A 17,033-nucleotide genomic window follows, 5' to 3' on the forward strand; every position below is an offset into this window, starting at 1 on the left:
CGCCACCAGTGGCTGGGTTTCGCTGTACAGTAGTACTATTTTTTTTTTTTCTATTACAGAATAAAAGGCATAATGTACGAGAATAAAGGTGAACCTTTTAAATTCACTCTTCTTCCTTCCACTTTCATATCATAAATATAAAAAAAACAAAATCAAAATATGTTGTAAGTTGTTTTTTTCGGAATTGGACACTGAATTTCCTTTCTTGATTTGAATCGCCGCTTTGATGAACCTTGACATTGGAATGAAGATTCTGACTTCATCTCGGACAAATAAGACTTAATTCTCGTAAGATGACCACTTTTTATCAAATCCGAATACATCTTTGTTCCTGTAAAGATGGACTTTTTCCCCTTAAAAAAAACGACATTATTCTCATAACATTACCACTTTTTTTTTTTTTCTAAAAATATGAATTTGTTATTGTAAATTTACAACTTTTTTAAAAATCCTCTGGCAATTTGGGGTCATGATGTTGAATTGGCGTTGTGATTATGGGGGTTTGGGGTGGGGTGGGGTGGGTTCCTTGGAAAAATGTCTCCCCTGGACCTAAAACTTTGGGACCCCGCAGTCTCGAAAGTCAGACCAAGGAAGAACAGATCACGAGCACGCACTGCCGTGGACAGAGTCTAACGAGTCCGACCGGGCCTCTTCCTCGTTCTCCTCGTTCTCCTCCTCCTCCTCCTCCGTTTGCGAGGGGCCGTTGCGTTTGTCCCGCGCGACCGCCCCGGAGTCGGCGCGCCCCCTTTGTCCTCCTAGCCCCTCGCCACCGCCGTCGCTGTCGTCTTTCGCCTCCTCGTCTTCCTCATCCTGCTCCTCGTCGTCCGAGTCGATGCGGTTGAGTCTCTTGCGGACGGGTCGGTCCTCCTCGGAGGAGGACTCCGACTCTGGGGTCCGGTCCTCGTCTTCGTCCGTGGAAGGTCTTCGCTTCTTCAGCATCTGAGCCAGGCGCTTGCGGCGCTGCTGGGACAACATCTCCCGCCTCTTCCCTCTGCCCATCTTCTCCGGGTCGTCGTCCTCTCTACCCGTCCGGCGGACTTTCCTCCTTTCGTCCCCGTCCTCGTCGTCTTCCGAAGGTTTCCGTCGACGTGGTTTCCCTCTCGCCTGGCCGTCTTCTCCCTCCCGCTCTTCTTCCTCATCTCGGTCACGTCGCCTCCCCTTGGCTTCGGCGAGGCGAGCGCAGATGTCTTCGTCTTCTCTTAGTCGGCGAAGCTTCTCTCGCTTCCTCTTCCTGCGACCGCCTCCGTCTTCGTCCTCCTCTTCAGAGTCTCGCGAGGAAGGCGACGCTGGAAGAAGTAGTAAGATTGGCTCAAACACTAATCACGTGTAGCAATCATTTCAAAAGAGACAGAGTGCATTATTTTACTAATTTAAAGTGGACCATAATGGAAAATTCTGCAATTGGCTGGCAACCAGTTGAGGGTGTACCCCGCCTCCTGCCCGATGGTAGCTGGGATAGGCTCCAGCACGCCCGCGACCCGCGGCTCAGAAAATGGATGGATGATGGAAAATTTACTTTTTAATGTTAGATACAAATAGTTGCGTTTGTAGGGCTTATAACCATCATGTGAGAAATTAAACAACTACTGTAATTTCCCGTGTATAATGCGCACCCCCAAAGTTGACCTCAAACTTCTGGAAAATCCTTCTACCCATGTATAATGCTTTTTTACAATGGATGATTTTGCTTCTACCCATATGATCAAAGTATGAAGTATAATCTGTATTTTGTTAGTTTTTTCAAATAATTATTCTATAGTTAAGCACTTAATTCTTTTTATTTACTTGCTCTTATTTTGAAATTCACAGCCCTACTTTTATTTTGTAAATGAGAAAACACACAGTTGTGCTCATGTGTTTGATTACCCGGGCAGAATTTGTAAGATGGGTGCAATTCTTTAAAGAAAACATGAAGGGCCAGGTGAAACACATTTTTGTTTTATTTTAATGGGATTCAAATTAAACTGTCACGCACTTCAGAAAAGCATCATCAACAACAAAACATAACCATAAAGAAATTAATGATAGTTATTGTTTAGTCATCAGTCATATTTAAAAAAGCAATATTTCACAAATTCTGCCAGCGTCTGTAAACTTATGAGCACAACTGTACATATTATGCAGTCATATGTACCCGTCGTATTGGAAGGAAAGTGTAAATCTTTCTCATAACCTCTAGGTGGCGGTGGCATATTGAAATGAACGTATATCGCTTTTTCATAACCTCTAGATGGCGGCATACTTTTATAAAATGGGATTTTTTTTTCTTTTTCATTTTCCCCTATAGCTATGTATAGTGCGCACGATTGATTTTTGACATTTTGGGGGGAGGGGGAATGCGCAGTATACATGAGAAATTAGGGTAAATCAAGCTTTTGTTGCCTATTTCTAAAAATGTGTCTATAAGCGAGCCATTCTGAGCGTCTGCCCTACTGTGCTGTCACAATTTGCCCAATTTACGTAATCCTAGCCCCACATTAGGGAAAAAAAAAAAAGTAGAAAAAAAAACGTTTTTTTTTTTTTTTAAAGATTTTACATAAGGAATAACTCTTAGGGGAAAAAATATTAGATGGAAGAATACAGAAATTGAACAAAAGTTTGATGAATATTAGACAAAAATACAAAGATGAAAAACACACTATTTGAAAAAAATATAAAATATTGGGAAAAATAAAAAAATATTCAACATAAAATGCTTAAAATATGGGGGGGGGGGGGGGAAATGGAGAAAACGATTGGATACTTAAATTAGAAAAAAATACCACAATATTAGATGAATACAAAAATAATGGAAAAACATAAAATATTAGATGAAGAATTACATGATTTGACAAAAATATACGAATGTACAAAGAGCTGAAAAAGTAGTCGAAAAATAAAAAAAATAGACAAAAAAAACAATTACTGGAAAACACGCAACTGCGTTAGCTGAGGTTACTGATAGACTACAGCGTGTTCCGACTTATGTAGAACATCAGCGGTGTAGGAATGAAAGTCCATCCTAACCCGAGGACTCTCTGTGCTCATGTTACGCATTCGACGATAACATTTCTGCGGAGCGCACTGACCGTCGCTGTAGTCGCTGGAGAGGCGTTCCTTGCGGGGCCGCCCTCGCGGTCTCACTTCTTTCTTTTTGGCGGACGAGCGCGAATTGTCCGATGACTCCGAAGTCTCCCGGTAGTTGACCTGCTGCCGCTGGCCCCGTCTTAGCCCGCCGCGCTTTTTATCCGACACGTCACTGTACTGATCCGAGTCTGACGGAAGAAGGGGTGTGACGATATTTGAATTTGAAACACGTGATTTGATCAATCAGACTGACCTTCGTCACTGCCCTCCTCCTCTTCCTCAGAGGAGCGTCTCCGTCGCCGTCCCGGCGGCCTGCCGACTTTATGTTTGGTCCTGCCTGCTTTGTGTTTGGGCGCAGCTTTCGCCGCCCGTTTGGGGCGCGCCTCGCCGTCCCAGCTGCCCCCGTCCTCGTCTTCTTCGTCGTCGGCCCCCGAGCCTCCGAATTCTTCCTCCTCAGAACTGAACAAGGAAAATTTAGCAAGTTACAGTCACAAATCATCGAAAACAGGGGCGGGGGCAAACTTTTTTTAAAAGAGGCTAAGAAAATGAAAATAAGTTAAAATGTGTATATATTTGAGAAATAAAATAATTCATTATGATTGAACCTGTTCCCAATTGGCCTGTTCACCTGTGGGAAGTTCCAAACACGTGTTTGATGAGCATTCCTCCACTTTCTCCGTCTTTTTTGCCACCTGTCCCAGCTTCTTTGGAACGTGTGGCAGCCATAAAATTATTATTTGCTCAAAACAATCAAAGTTTATCAGTTTGAAGATGAAATATCTTGTCTTTGTCGTGTATTCAATTAAATATGGGTTGAACATGATTTGCAAATCGTTGTATTCTGTTTTGATTTATGTTTAACACAACGTCCCAACTTCATTGGAATTGGGGTTGTAACAAAATGTTACATGTCAAATTGTTTATTTTACTATTTTGTCCAATCAATAATTTGAACAATCATTTGATGAGATAAATGAATAAAATCTATTTTAATTTACCAATTTTAATAAGAACAGCTAAGCGAAGGCCAAAAATCCTAGTCGTGTAAATGTTGAGTGGGCCAGATTGAATGCGGCCCAGCCTTCATCTTGTAGCGACGATGTCACCTGTTGCTGAGCGTGAAGTCGTCCTCGCTCTCCGCCGCCGTGCTGTCGCTCTCCAAGTCGTTCAGCCGCCGCCGCTTCCTATTCTGGGTGGCGAGCGTCATCGGACGGCGGCGGCTCGCCGCGGCGTGCTCGGACAACGCGGCCGTCTGTATGCCTCCCCCTGCTGTGACATTGCCAGCGTTACGCGTTGTTATTACGCGGGACGGTTCCTGCAAGATGCCGCTGAAATATCCGATTTCATTTCCATCCGTCCATCCTTTCTCGACTGCGCTTATCCTGTTCAGGGTCACGGGGCGCTGGAGGCTATCCCAGCTGACTTCGGGCGAAAGGCGGACAACACCCCGAACTGGTCGCGCACATAGAGACAGACGACCATTCAAACTCACATTCACACTGTCACTGAGTGGGAACTGAACCCACGCTGCCCGCACCAAAGTCCGGCGAATGCATCAGTGATCCTATTTTATTTGCTCAAATAATGACTTTATTCATAACAGATGCCGTCTCTCATTAAGTCATCGGATGCGTCGTGCACTTGAACTAAATAACTCATTGACCAATGACCCTAAGTGCACAGCTAAAAATAGCGAAGGAGTGGCTTCAGAACAACTCCGTGACTGTTTTTGAATGGTCCAGCCAGAGCCCCGACTTAAACCCAATTGAGCATCTCTGGAACGTCCTGAAAATGGTTGCCCACCAACGTTCACCATCCAACCTGACAGAACTGGAGAGGATCTGCAATACTTCCCGTACCCACTGTATACTATAGAGGTGCAACAATTATTTGATTAAGCAACAACTAATCGATTATCAAATTGATGACAACTATTTTGACAATCGATTGTTTTGAGACCTTGTTTTACTGACAATTGTCCAAATTCTCAGAATTTCAGCCTCTCAATAGAAAATATTCTCCGATTTCTGCAGTCGTCTCTAAAAGGGGACTGATTATCTTTGTGTTGAATCGAAATAAGACATTTTCAAACAGCTCTTACTTGGGAAAACATTTAACATTTTTGCCTATTTTCTGACATGTCACAGACCAAACCACTAACTGAATGATAATTAATTTATGTTTATGCATTTACTGCACTGTTCATTTGTAATAATGTCTTGTTTTTTAATAAAGACATCTAAATTATTATTATTTTTACCCGATTAATCGAAAAAATTATCCATTAATGAAATAATCATTAGTTGCAGCCCTACAATACTATTTGACCAAGCTTAACATTTTTCAGTGTAAAAATATATTTCTTAATATTAAACTAAAAAGGTGTTTGTATAAATGAAGACCTTCCTTCTCATCTGCAGTTGAGTAGATAAACCACAATATGAGGAAAAACACAGAAATAAATCAAAAGCTAGTCAAGTATTATTATTATTATTTTTTTTTTTTTATTCTAAGGTGGTCCACTCACTGTTTACGTCGCCGACGTCCTCCTCGATGGCCTCGTCGATGGCGTCGTCAAAGTCGTCAAATCTGAAGCACACGTTCAATTTAGGTTTTCAGACCAGTCAGACAAATGAAAGCAGTAATACACATTAAAACGCAGTCAAACATCACCAGCTAGCAATATCGAGATGCAACATGGACGCCCCCAGAAAAAAACAAACAAAAACAAAAAACTAACCTGTAGCTGATGTGCTTCCTGGTTCTGGTGGACCTCCTTCCCAAATTTTTACTCTTCTTGTCATCTTTCTTCTTGGCCATCTTTTCGTCTTCCTCGTCTCCCTGTGACGACACAAAAAGACGTCTCAAGGCTCCCGCGCTGGCTTCTTCGCGGGCTTTCGGGCGTCCGTCTTGTGGCGTTGAACTTACGGGGATGATGTTCTCCACGCTGATCCCCACATACACGAGCCGCTCCCGCCTGACGCAGACACAAACCATCTTGTGTGTGACTTTTTCTTTTCCTTCCAGGAAGTGTGTGTGTGTGTGTTTACCTCCTCTCGGCACGCTCTCGCTTCTTCAGAGCGCTGTCCAGGTTCAGCAGCTGCTCCTCCAGCCTTTCACACAGCAGCTTCTGCAAACACACACAAAAATTTAATTTAATTATTGTTGCTGTCGGTCAGAAGCCCCACACAAATCGATATTATTGGTCAGTCACCACGTGGGTTTGTTATTTGTACAAATTATTAACCAATCTAAACCGAGAGTGTTGAAAATACATGATACAATAGTTAACATCTCAAAAAATACACCTTTTTTTAATTTCCTGAAAAATAGTTTGGAGATGCGAGGATTTCTGCCTGTCTGTCTATTGCCCTATAATGTAGAATAATACGCTACAAGACATTCGCTATTATGTAAATATGCTACATAACTGGATCATTTAGAAGTAAATGTGCATAAGTGTAAATTACATGAAAACATTACAGCTCTATATACATTAAAATGCCTAAAACTGATGTAAATATGCAACATTAGGGGTGTATAGAACATTAAATATAATGCAAATATGCTACATAAGTGAATAAACATTAAATATAGTCTAAATGTTACATTAAGTGTATAGAACATTAAATATGATAAAAAATGTGCTACATTATAGGAGTATATATGATATAAATACGCTACAATAGGCATATAGAACAAAATATGTCAAATATGCTACATTAGAGGTGTATAAAAGAAAATCTGATGTAAATATGCTAAATTATGTATAGAACTGTAAATATGCTATACTGTATATACGCGACATGAGGTGTATAAAAGAATTGAACATTTTATTGTGTTGCTATTTGTTATTATTGCTTACTTCCGAGACGCTCATGTAGGATTTCCATACAATTTGTGCATCTGCAGGTTGTAAATCTGAAGTGCGAAATGCACGCAAAGGGTCTCGTCTGAGGGGCGCTTACGTGCTGGCAGGGCGGGCAGAACCACTCGCCGTCCGGGATGAGCATGAGCGGCGGTCGGAGACAGGCCGTGTGATATCCGCTGTCGCACGAGTCGCACAACAGGATCTAAGGATGACACGCGGAAACGAGCTGAAGCCACCGCAAGCTTCCGCAAGCTGACGTCATCCGGGCAGAAAAACTTGCCCTCACCAGTTCCGGGTGGTTGGGGAGGCCGCAGCGAGTGCAGGCGTCCTCCTTGGGAAGGTCCTCGGACTGGCACGAGTCGTCCGAGCGGCTTCCGCCGTCGCTGGCCTCCTGGCCTCCTCCGGCTTTGTCCGCCGCTTCCACGTCTTCTTCGTTGGGTTTGCGGCGCTTGGTGCGGATGTTGGACCAGCGGGGGCGCCGGTGTCTCCGCTTACCCTGAACGTGTGACAAAAGCAGTGGCGGAGGGAGACGGAGAGAAGCGCTAATCTTCATTTACAACCCAAATTTGAATATTTATTCCACGAAATTGTATTCATTTATTGCCAAAAGTCTGTTCCGTTCATAGGTAGCTTTAATTGGGACTGTTTCTTCAACCAGACTGTTTTCAAATCGTCCTCACGGGCCAGAGCGCTGACCACCAATGGCAAATATTGTTTTGAAACCTTTCTATATCCAGAAAAAGATCACTGAGATTAAAATCTCTTTTACGAGAGTGTCCTGGTCAAAAAACAGTCTGCCCTCCAATTGGTCGATGAGAGCAAGCCAAGTTCAACTAGCAAAAAACATCTGTAGCGATCAGCACACATTACTACATTTAATAATCAGCCTCTCTGATGAGTTTTTTAAATGTTTTATATTTTTGTCAACTTAAGAGATAAATACAGATTGAGATCTTTTCCAGATGATGTATGTGGCACAGTTGTGTGCTGTTATATTTTGTGTATACTGTTGATAGTTTCTATGACTGTTACGTGATAGTAGCGATATAAAATTGACTCGGGTAAGTCCCGTGTGGCAAATGCACCACTCGCCACTGGAAAATAGCCAATAAAAACAAAAAGTTAAGTAGAACGAGTGATAGTGGTAGAGCGTAGAAGACACTATAATACCCTGCGCTTCTTCATCTGGACGACAGCTCGTGCTTTTCCGTCTTTTTTGGCAGCGACACTCAGCTCTTCGTCGTCTTCATCTTCATCTTCCTCCTCTTCTTCCCTTGTCTGCTTTCGCTGGTCTTTCGTTTTTTTCGGGCTCTCAGCCGCCTTGGAGCTTGGCCTGCGAGGATGACACAGCAGATGATTGCCAAAAAAAAAAAAAAAAAAAAAAAAAAAAAGGAAAAGACTGTTTCATCAATCAGGACGTTTTGCTTGAATTTCACCCCCCCCAAAAAACGTCACTAAGAACAGACAACATGAGCGGAATAATTTTCACATTGTTTTGCGTACAACAAGCTGGTCGTCAGGCGACAGCAACATTGAGCAGTTGGAGGAATTTCTGGCAAGGACTGGCTGTTTAGTACATTTGACAACAATCTCCCATCTTCTTCATATGTCTGGACTATAGGTTGGGGTGTGGATTTTTTTTATTACAAAGAAAAAAAAAAACGGATAGAACTTCTACCCAAGAAGACAGTGTTGTAATAAAAGTCAAAGGTGCTGTAACAAAACGTTAGTTTGAGGGTGTACATATTGACGCAACAAGGCTATTGTACATTTTTTTTTTTCCCCCCTTTAAAAGATTTCAGTTTGTTTTTCCAATTGAGTTGTACAGGTGACAGGTCACATCAATGCTGCAAAGTTTGAAATGATTTATCGTGGCCTCATTATTATTTTCTTTTTAACATCACCAAAACCTGGCAGTTGAAGAAGGGTGTGTAGACTTTTTATATCCACTCTATGTGGACCAGCTCGGCCATGCAATTTTACGACACATTTTATGATGGAACATTGTTCAACATTAAAAATATAATAATAATAATAATAATTTATTAAGGAATCTGTTTACATGTTTTGGCTAAAGGGCAATCAATGTATATTTTCTTGGGGTAGTACTCCATATAAAAAAAATAAAAATCAATCAAATTAGTGACTGGCTTTGTAATTAATTAATCTTGATTAATCACATTTTAATCATCTAAAAATATTTGTCCTAAAAAGCAACATTTTAAAATTTGAATTTGGTGTGGGGCTTTCTGGTGAATATTTTCTGTGTGTTCTGTGGAAGTTGATGCAAGTTAGTGACGGTGAAAAGAAGAGTTTCCCAGCTGGCTTGGCATTAGGAGCAAAAAAGCAAAGGTGGGCAACAAACCTGCAGATCCTGGCCGACCTCCTGAGGGACCTCCCTCCCTCCGCGGCGTCCTTCTGCTGCTCCCTGGCCTTCAGCTTGTTCCTGCGATGAGGCGGGATCTTGATCTTCAAGCGGATCCCTTCCTTCTGGAGCTCCGACGAGGCCTCCTGTCGCGGTCGCGGCTTCTCCCCGACACCCTTCTCGTTCGACTGATCCGCTGGACCGCCGTTGACGCCTTCCTCTTCCTTCTCCTCCTTTCCCTCTTGTTTCTCCTCCTCTTTTGTCTGCTCTGCTTTTTTTAAAGTACTCGAGTCCTTCTGTTGTTCGTCTTTGCTTCCTTCTTCAAGCGCGTGAAGTTCTCGTGTTCCCAAGTCGGCTTCGTCTCCCTGAAGGACACTTTCATCGCCTTCTTTGTCACCACTGGTCTTCGGACCCCGGTCGACGCGTGGCGCCTCCACGACGACGGGCTCGTTCCTCACCAGCACCGACAGGCGTCCCACCTCCACAGTCGCTAGTACACATTTCAAAATGTTAAAAATCCATACTTTATTTTCCAGGCCATAATTACCAAACTTCTTGCTTTAAAAAAAAATAATAACAATCCAACGTGACATTTGAGTAAATAGCTGTGTATCGGGCAAATGACACAATTCATCATTGGTTTTCAATATTCTGCATATGTACAATAAACCCCCATACATTTACAGTTTGCCATTCGTGAATTCACGTATTTGCATTTGAATTCGGGGGAACCTATCCTCAGCCATTCTGCGAAAAGACTAGAAGTCAACAAGATGTCGCCAAAGCACAGGCGAATTGGAGTATTTGCTGTCAGGGAAGTACTGTTTAGTAAAGCGATTCATCTCGACCGAATAAGATTTCGTATGTCGGTAGGAGAAAAGTTCAGCCTGGCATCTTATGTTTAGTCTTTTCCGCATGTGTATTATTTATTTATTTATTTTTACATCAAATCATCTTTTATCCATTTATATTTAAGGGTAATGTTGTGAAGTGAGTTTGAAATATTAAATGTCTTTGGATTATAGTTTGTGGTATGTATATTTACGGTTTAAACGAGTAATATAGGCAAAGATTTAAGGGGTACTCGCAGTTTTTCCACTCTTGGCGGCTGGGCTTGGTGCCTAACCCTTGTGTATAGTATGTCACCAAATAATTCCCAGAAGACTGTGTGTAGGTTGTACAGTCTTGGAAACAAAAATATTTTTCCATACAATACAGTGAACTTCCGCTTTATCGTGGTTCATCTTTCACCATCCCGCTATGTCGCCAATTTTTAAGTGATTGCATATTTTAGAGTTTATAGGCAAGTCCAAATTGCCGTATGCTCCGTTTGTATGCGTTGCTGCTCTGTGCGTTAAAATTGAAGTTTTTTAAAATGCTAGGATTATGCCAACATCTCCTATCCTAATTTCCATAAGCACGTTTACGGTGGTGACAGTTTTAGATTACCTTTAAGATAGCAGACTTTGGTAGCCCAAATGATATGGTTTGTTGTAACTTTTAGTTCTTTAAATATACAGTTCAATGTTTACAATAAACTTGAACTTTTAAAAATAAGCAGCTTGAAGCAAGGCCACTTTTGCTTTTTTATTTGGAGGACCGCACGAGCCAGAGTCTTCCTTTCGTTCCCTCAAAGCGCTGTTATATGATAGTCTCCCATTTCGTGACTGCGAGAAAGTGAGAACAGGTGCTAAGGAAGACTATAAATAGTGTCTTTTAATAAATTTCAATATGTTTAAAGCATGTGGGAGGGGTGTTTTTCATACGGTTCCTCTAATTTGCATATTTTCACTAATGAGTGTTCACCGTAGTTTCCATTTTCCATACTTTTCCAGACCTGGAAATGAATCAAATCAAATTCCATACTTTCCATACTTGAGTGAGAACCCTGCGCGTCCTTCTCTTCCTCCGCCAATCTGCAGCCGTTCTCTTCGCTGGACGTGGGTCCACGGATGACGCCCACGTGACGCGACACCGTCGACGATCTCCCGTTCGTCAGCTCCGGCTGTTGTTGTGATGGGGTCTGGCCACCGGGCGGCGCTAGTGAGGTGTCCTTGCTCTGTATGACGGAGGGGTTGCACACGATGATGCTGCTGCTGTTGTTGTTGAGGTGGTTGCCATGGTAGCTTTCGGCCAGTTTGAGCTCTCTCTTCTTCAGCGGTATCTTAGCCTGCTGGCTGCTCCTGACCACGGCGCGCTCGGCCTCCTCTTCCTTGTACGCTTCCTGCTTGGCAGCCGCCGCGGTCGTCGTCGTGGCGACCACAGACACGTCTCTGCACTCGGATTTGATGACGGAAGTGATGGTGCTCACGTGGTTGTCGAAGAGAGGCGCTCGATCGCTGGTCTCCTCTTTCCCCTCCCGCTTCTCGTTTGCGGCTGGAAGCAGAAAACGAGATTAAAGACACTTGAACAACATTTGTTGAGGAGCCACAAGACATTTGAGGAGGTTTCGGTACAGCTGGGCGAGACGGCCTTAAAACGCAATCGGATTTACTTCATCAAAATCCATTTTGTGATTTAAATCCCCCCCCCCCCCCCTCGTTCCCTAACAGAAAAAGCAAAAACAGATACAGCGATAGATAGCAATATAGAACGAGATATATGGATAGCTCTATATATATAAATGCATAGACTTTATTCACCCACAAGGGAAATTTACTGTTCCAGTTGTCTCCACAATAAAAACAAGGCAAAGCAGGCATTCTGTATTAATAATTACTGAATACAATTAAATTAAAAACATGAAAAACAGACTTAGTTTGTTGTTCATGCAAACAGTGCACAAATGAAAATCATCTTGAGAAATGAACATTAAATAATCGAGGAATCACCTCGTTTAAGGTCGTGTTTCTCTTACCTTGCTTTTGGGGTTTTTCCTCTTTTTCTACTTTCACGTCGGCAGCGACGTCCTGTGAGGTGTTGTTGACTTTGCCGTCGTCGTCCACTTTGATCCACACAAGAAAAAATATTGTTTACGTGTCTGGAGTTTTCACTCACGATCACTCACTTAACCAAATAAAATCCAACCTGGGATTGGTCGAAAGCCGATCGCAGACCAAATTAACTAACAACAACAACGGTAATGGCTACCTCCGATGCTACCTCAAAAGCTGTGAAATTCGCAGGTTGCTTGCTAGCGGCAACGTTTCCATTATATTCTAATCAATGACAGTGTAATACAATTAAGTTAGCAATTGAACAGGTTATGTTGATGTTGGTGCGCAACAGTATAGGTTAGCAAATATAAAGCCCACTGCACACCGAGCTACGCGACCGGACGCGGGTGTCGTAAACCATCGTCAAAAAAAATGACAGTTGGCAACACTTAGCCGCGCACCGTGCGATTGAGCGCCGCACAGCTATCGACGTGCTCCAACGGCAAAACCGCAACCCTGTATTGGGTTTTGAGGCTCCACATACTGTATGTATATTGTATTGGACTGCATAAACATGGTGCGATTGTCAAGGAAGATCCGGCTCACCACAAGTACATATGAAATTATAAACATAGTTGAGTATTATTGTAAAACATTTATGAATATGCATTTTTGCTTGGCTGTTAAATCTGAGACCTTACAAAGACGTTCAGTGGCTAGTCAAATTTTGCATCACAGCAAAAACAGTGGCCAACGGTCGGCCAGTCATGAAAAGTAGTTATCAAACGCAGCACAGTTCGGACGGTTTTGGCCGCGGCGTTCGGTGCGCGGTGGACCTAAGGTATATTACCAACTTAGCCAACTCACCTGCTTCTCTGTCAGCGGGACTGCTGCTCCCGGATTCAGCCAGCTTCGGCTCTTGGTCCCGGTTCAGGTCGGGAAAGACTTGGGCCTTCAGGAGCTCCAGAGCTTCGGCCAGGTCGTTGCGGGTTCTGAGGAGACGGTCGGGAAGGACACACGGGGTTGAGAGAAGCGGCAGCCGGACGGCGAAGCGGACCTTCCGATTGTTTTTGTCACCTGACGATGCACCTCCAGGTGGAGCCGTCGAGGTCGTCCTGCTCCTCCGTGTACAGCCGGATGTTCTGCTCCTGGTCCAGCTGCAGCCAGTACATCAGGCCCTGCTTGTCCCGCCCGATGGGCTGCAGTCGCATCTTGTCCGGCTCCTCGTCGTTGATCACCGTTTTGAACTTGAGGTTGTCATCAAACTGGCACTCGCACAGATACTGAGAACACACAGAACAGCACAACACAATCATTTTCATAGTCACTGAAGCTGTTACGTTTAAGGTTGACTGAAGCCAAAATTGAACTTTATAAGTCTCATTTAATCATAATAATAAGACCTCTCTTCACTAAATGTGAGCACGAGCAGTGGGCAATATAATAATGTTCCACAAACAATGTAGATATGATGTATGAGGTAAGAAATGCGTATCACAATCACACACTGTGATTAATGCAGCACAATATCCAATTTCACTTTTTTTTTACATTTCATTTACACAAATATTATTTACTACAAATGCTGCGCTTATCCTTGTTCATCTATCTATGCCATCGGCATATAATGACAGAAAGAACTATTATATTCTTTTCCACTAGATGGCAGAAGATACAATTATCCTGTGCAGCCACCTGCTGCCATTCATACAACAAAATCATTTCGACTAAAAAGGCCCAGATTGCACAGTAAGTACATTTGTGAGTAAGGATCATCAGAATTTCAGGATTACTTTTGTCACATTTTTGTTTAGTGGTGTGCCATCAGATTTTTCCAATGTTAAATCAAATGTGCCTTGTGCCTCGATAAAGGTTGGAAAACACTCATCCAGAGGTTTAACAACGCCAAATTGAACTTCCTAAAGGCCACTTGGATCAAATTTAAGACCATTCATTTACTGAATGTCAGTGCTCGGAATGGACGAAATAGTCTTCATATTAATCCATAGTAGGAAAAGTTGCGATAATATTTTAGATGTCATTTTTAAAGTGATTTCAACTCACTTATTAACACAGATGACTTACATCTACCTAGTCCATGTAAAAAGAAAACAACAACAACAACTAAATATTGACTTATTTGTTGTTTCTCTCAGCTAGTTTGACACAATTTGAGTAGAATGAGGCCTTTAAAGAACTTTGAACAGCGAATGTCAGAATTAAGTGTCATTCTAAAAGATTTTAAGCCTTTTTAAGAATGCACGGAAGCCCTAAAATGATGGATCGGGTTTAACCAAGCAGCACGGGCGCATTCTCTGTGAGGTCTCATTCTAATCACTTCCACCTGTGGACAATTTGAAGATGCGGGAATGTGGTACTTTAAGGATGCTGGACTTGCACTCCATGGACATGTCCCGGTAGCCGTTCTGTTCCAGCTCCCACGCCCAAGCGCTGTTCAGCTCCTGGCACATCTACAAGAAAATAAGCAGCAAATGTAGCTCTTTGAAGCCTCACTCTTACGCAGCTCACACTTCAACTTTGGACCGACTGCGTGCTTCACTCGCCTTGGCCAAGTATTTTTCCCAGCGCTCCGTCGTCACCGTCTTGCCGAGCTTTCGGAGGAGCTTCACGTGGAGTTCTATGAGAGGTTTAGGAACTGGAAAACAAATTGGAAATGATTAGTAAGGAAAAAACTTTAAATGTATGGACATGTGGTCCAATCGTCTGGACTACCCTTAACTAAATAAAAACCAACCAAACAGACACAGACAAATGGCATCTAAAGAAAACACTATTATGTCATACTAGTTTCGTTATTTTTACTCATTTCAGCTATAGACGGAAATACAGACGGGCAGCTAAGATAGACGTACAAATAGATAATATAACGTTGAAGGTCAAACTATGAATTTGACTGTCCCTGTCGTCAACACCACTTGGGATAGAATACGTAGAAAATGGGGATTTCCGACAGCCGAGTTTCAACACAAGTTCTTATAACATCATATTAACAGTAAATTGAAGCACAACCAGATTGATGGATACTTTATTATAACTACAGAGACATTAAGTTTAAGTACATCCTCCATTGGTGTATTGTCGTAATTCGCGTTTACGACGTCACGCGACATTCAAACCTGAAACTAAACTACTCCATTTACAAGACCGGCTCGAGCGGGGCGCAGTACAAACGTAACACTTTAAGTCGCATTCGTGAAGCTAATAAACACAAAAAAATGAGTCATAAATCAAGCTGTTAGCAATTGTCAGCATCTATGCTAACTTCACCAGCTAGCGCGCTGTGAAGGCGCCCTACTGCGCATGCGCACATATGACAGCCACCAATTCTCATCCACTGTTTCGTTTTCTGTCTTTTTTTTAACGTATCGCTTTAACCGTGACGATTAAATAACGCCAATGAATGTCAAAAAAAGGGACAAACGTGAAGTTAAACGTGAAGTTCAGTCCCCGTTGCCGGTGAATTAAACCAAGTACACCTGACAAGACTCGAGTCGGAGGAGCTAACCGGGCTGCATCATGGCTACCTTCTTCACATTCACACATTTCGTCTTCTTGTTGCTCGTCTTTCCTCTCACACGGGTCCCAACCACGTCTCGTCACTTCTAAATAACACTGGACAACATTTAGCTGGTAACTTGAGGCCGTTGGTGTTTTTATTTCCACGTCAAAAAAAAAAAAAAAAAAAAAAAAAAAAAAGGGGGTGAAGGCTTTTTGAAGAGAGGCTGGCGCTAGCTTCCTGTTAGCTACAGCGACGGTTCCTCCGGGTCCAAACTTGGGAACTTGTTGTCGTTTCTGGCTGCTGGTTTCTCATATGTTTCGAATGTGGTGAAACGTCACACGAGCTTGTGATGGCTCTCCCGGGCCAACACACATCTTCATCACTCTCGCCATCCTCGCGAGGATGGTGCCGATTGTGCCCGGGTGCCCCCCTTCTCCTCCTCCACCTCCTCCTCCGGGCTCCAAATGTCGCAGATTTCCACCACTTCTTCCCTTCGCCACATTATAAGAAAAACGAATAGAAAAAACAAAATGGGGCCTCTCACCTGACGCCTTGTCGCGCAGGTAGCCCTCCATCTGCGGGAACGTCATCTCGGGCAAGTCGAGGACGGCCCCGTAGCGCTCCAGGAACGAGCAGACCTCCGCGAAGCTCGGGCACAACGCCGGCTCGGAGCTCCTGAGCAGCGCCGGAGCAGCCATCTTTCCAGACGGACTGAAGCGGGAGGGGAGGGCAGGCCGCGGCTGCCTGGGAGGGATGCGAGGCAAACGGAATGAATGGGGGACACTGGCCGGCCGAGTTAGCCGTGCTGGAGACACTAACACTTCCGAGGAAGCTTTTCACAATCAAACCGCGAGGGTCTTCGCTGCTTTCAATTTCTTTTACATTCACAGCAATCTATGTTGGTACTTCTGGTGAGGGATTCTAACTTGAGTCCAAAGTGAGAAGTTGGGAGTACGAAGAATTTATCGCGATACAAAACAATAGCACCAGTCCAGCATTTTGTTGCTGTTGTTGTGGTTGTTGTTGTTGTTGTTGTTGCTGCTGCTTTAATTAACCAAAACGACAAGAGACTCCTTGCAGACTCATCCGCTTTTCCGGAAGCACAATGACGTTTTAAAACAAAAGTTGGTGTTATGTAACGTGTGTATATTATATATTTTATATATATATATATATATATATATATATATATATATATATATATATATATATATAAAGATTAAATCCACACAAAATGCAACCATGTCTCTATAACCTTGTTGAATATCTTGTTTGGTGAAGCTGAACGTGTTTCCATAGATAGATAGATAGATATCTGAAGGGAATTTACAAAGT

At 43.0% G+C, this 17,033-nt stretch overlaps 1 protein-coding gene across 2 annotated transcripts; it reads right to left on the minus strand.

The window, feature by feature from the left end:
• Positions 1-13: 13 nt before the first annotated feature.
• Positions 14-16,802, minus strand: rsf1a (remodeling and spacing factor 1a). Of its 2 annotated transcripts, none has more exons than XM_061682615.1 (19): positions 16,243-16,802; positions 14,743-14,834; positions 14,557-14,649; positions 13,256-13,461; positions 13,046-13,170; positions 12,160-12,246; positions 11,178-11,678; positions 9,303-9,792; positions 8,108-8,270; positions 7,224-7,433; positions 7,035-7,139; positions 6,117-6,196; positions 5,995-6,043; positions 5,807-5,907; positions 5,594-5,655; positions 4,173-4,335; positions 3,320-3,525; positions 3,069-3,254; positions 14-1,286 (listed from the first exon to the last, which is right to left on the minus strand). In XM_061682615.1, exons 1-19 carry the CDS (start codon positions 16,394-16,396, stop codon positions 601-603), a joined length of 3,759 nt encoding a protein of 1,252 aa, XP_061538599.1. In that variant the 5' UTR covers positions 16,397-16,802; the 3' UTR covers positions 14-600. The 2 variants fall into 2 exon arrangements, with proteins under 2 accessions (XP_061538599.1, XP_061538598.1); XM_061682614.1 differs by having other exon boundaries at positions 11,169-11,678.
• Positions 16,803-17,033: the final 231 nt, after the last annotated feature.

Source organism: Phycodurus eques, chromosome 7 (assembly GCF_024500275.1).
Source record: "Phycodurus eques isolate BA_2022a chromosome 7, UOR_Pequ_1.1, whole genome shotgun sequence".
Taxonomy (NCBI): domain Eukaryota; kingdom Metazoa; phylum Chordata; class Actinopteri; order Syngnathiformes; family Syngnathidae; genus Phycodurus; species Phycodurus eques.

Excerpts from the sequence above, each read along its gene's own strand:
- rsf1a (XM_061682614.1), bottom strand. The coding sequence starts at position 16,396 with ATGGCTGCTCCGGCGCTGCTCAGGAGCTCCGAGCCGGCGTTGTGCCCG. Across the intron at positions 14,650-14,742 it reads GGGAAAAATACTTGGCCAAG|ATGTGCCAGGAGCTGAACAG; the intron begins GCGAGTGAAGCA and ends ATTTTCTTGTAG. Across the intron at positions 7,140-7,223 it reads TCCCCAACCACCCGGAACTG|ATCCTGTTGTGCGACTCGTG; the intron begins GTGAGGGCAAGT and ends TGTCATCCTTAG.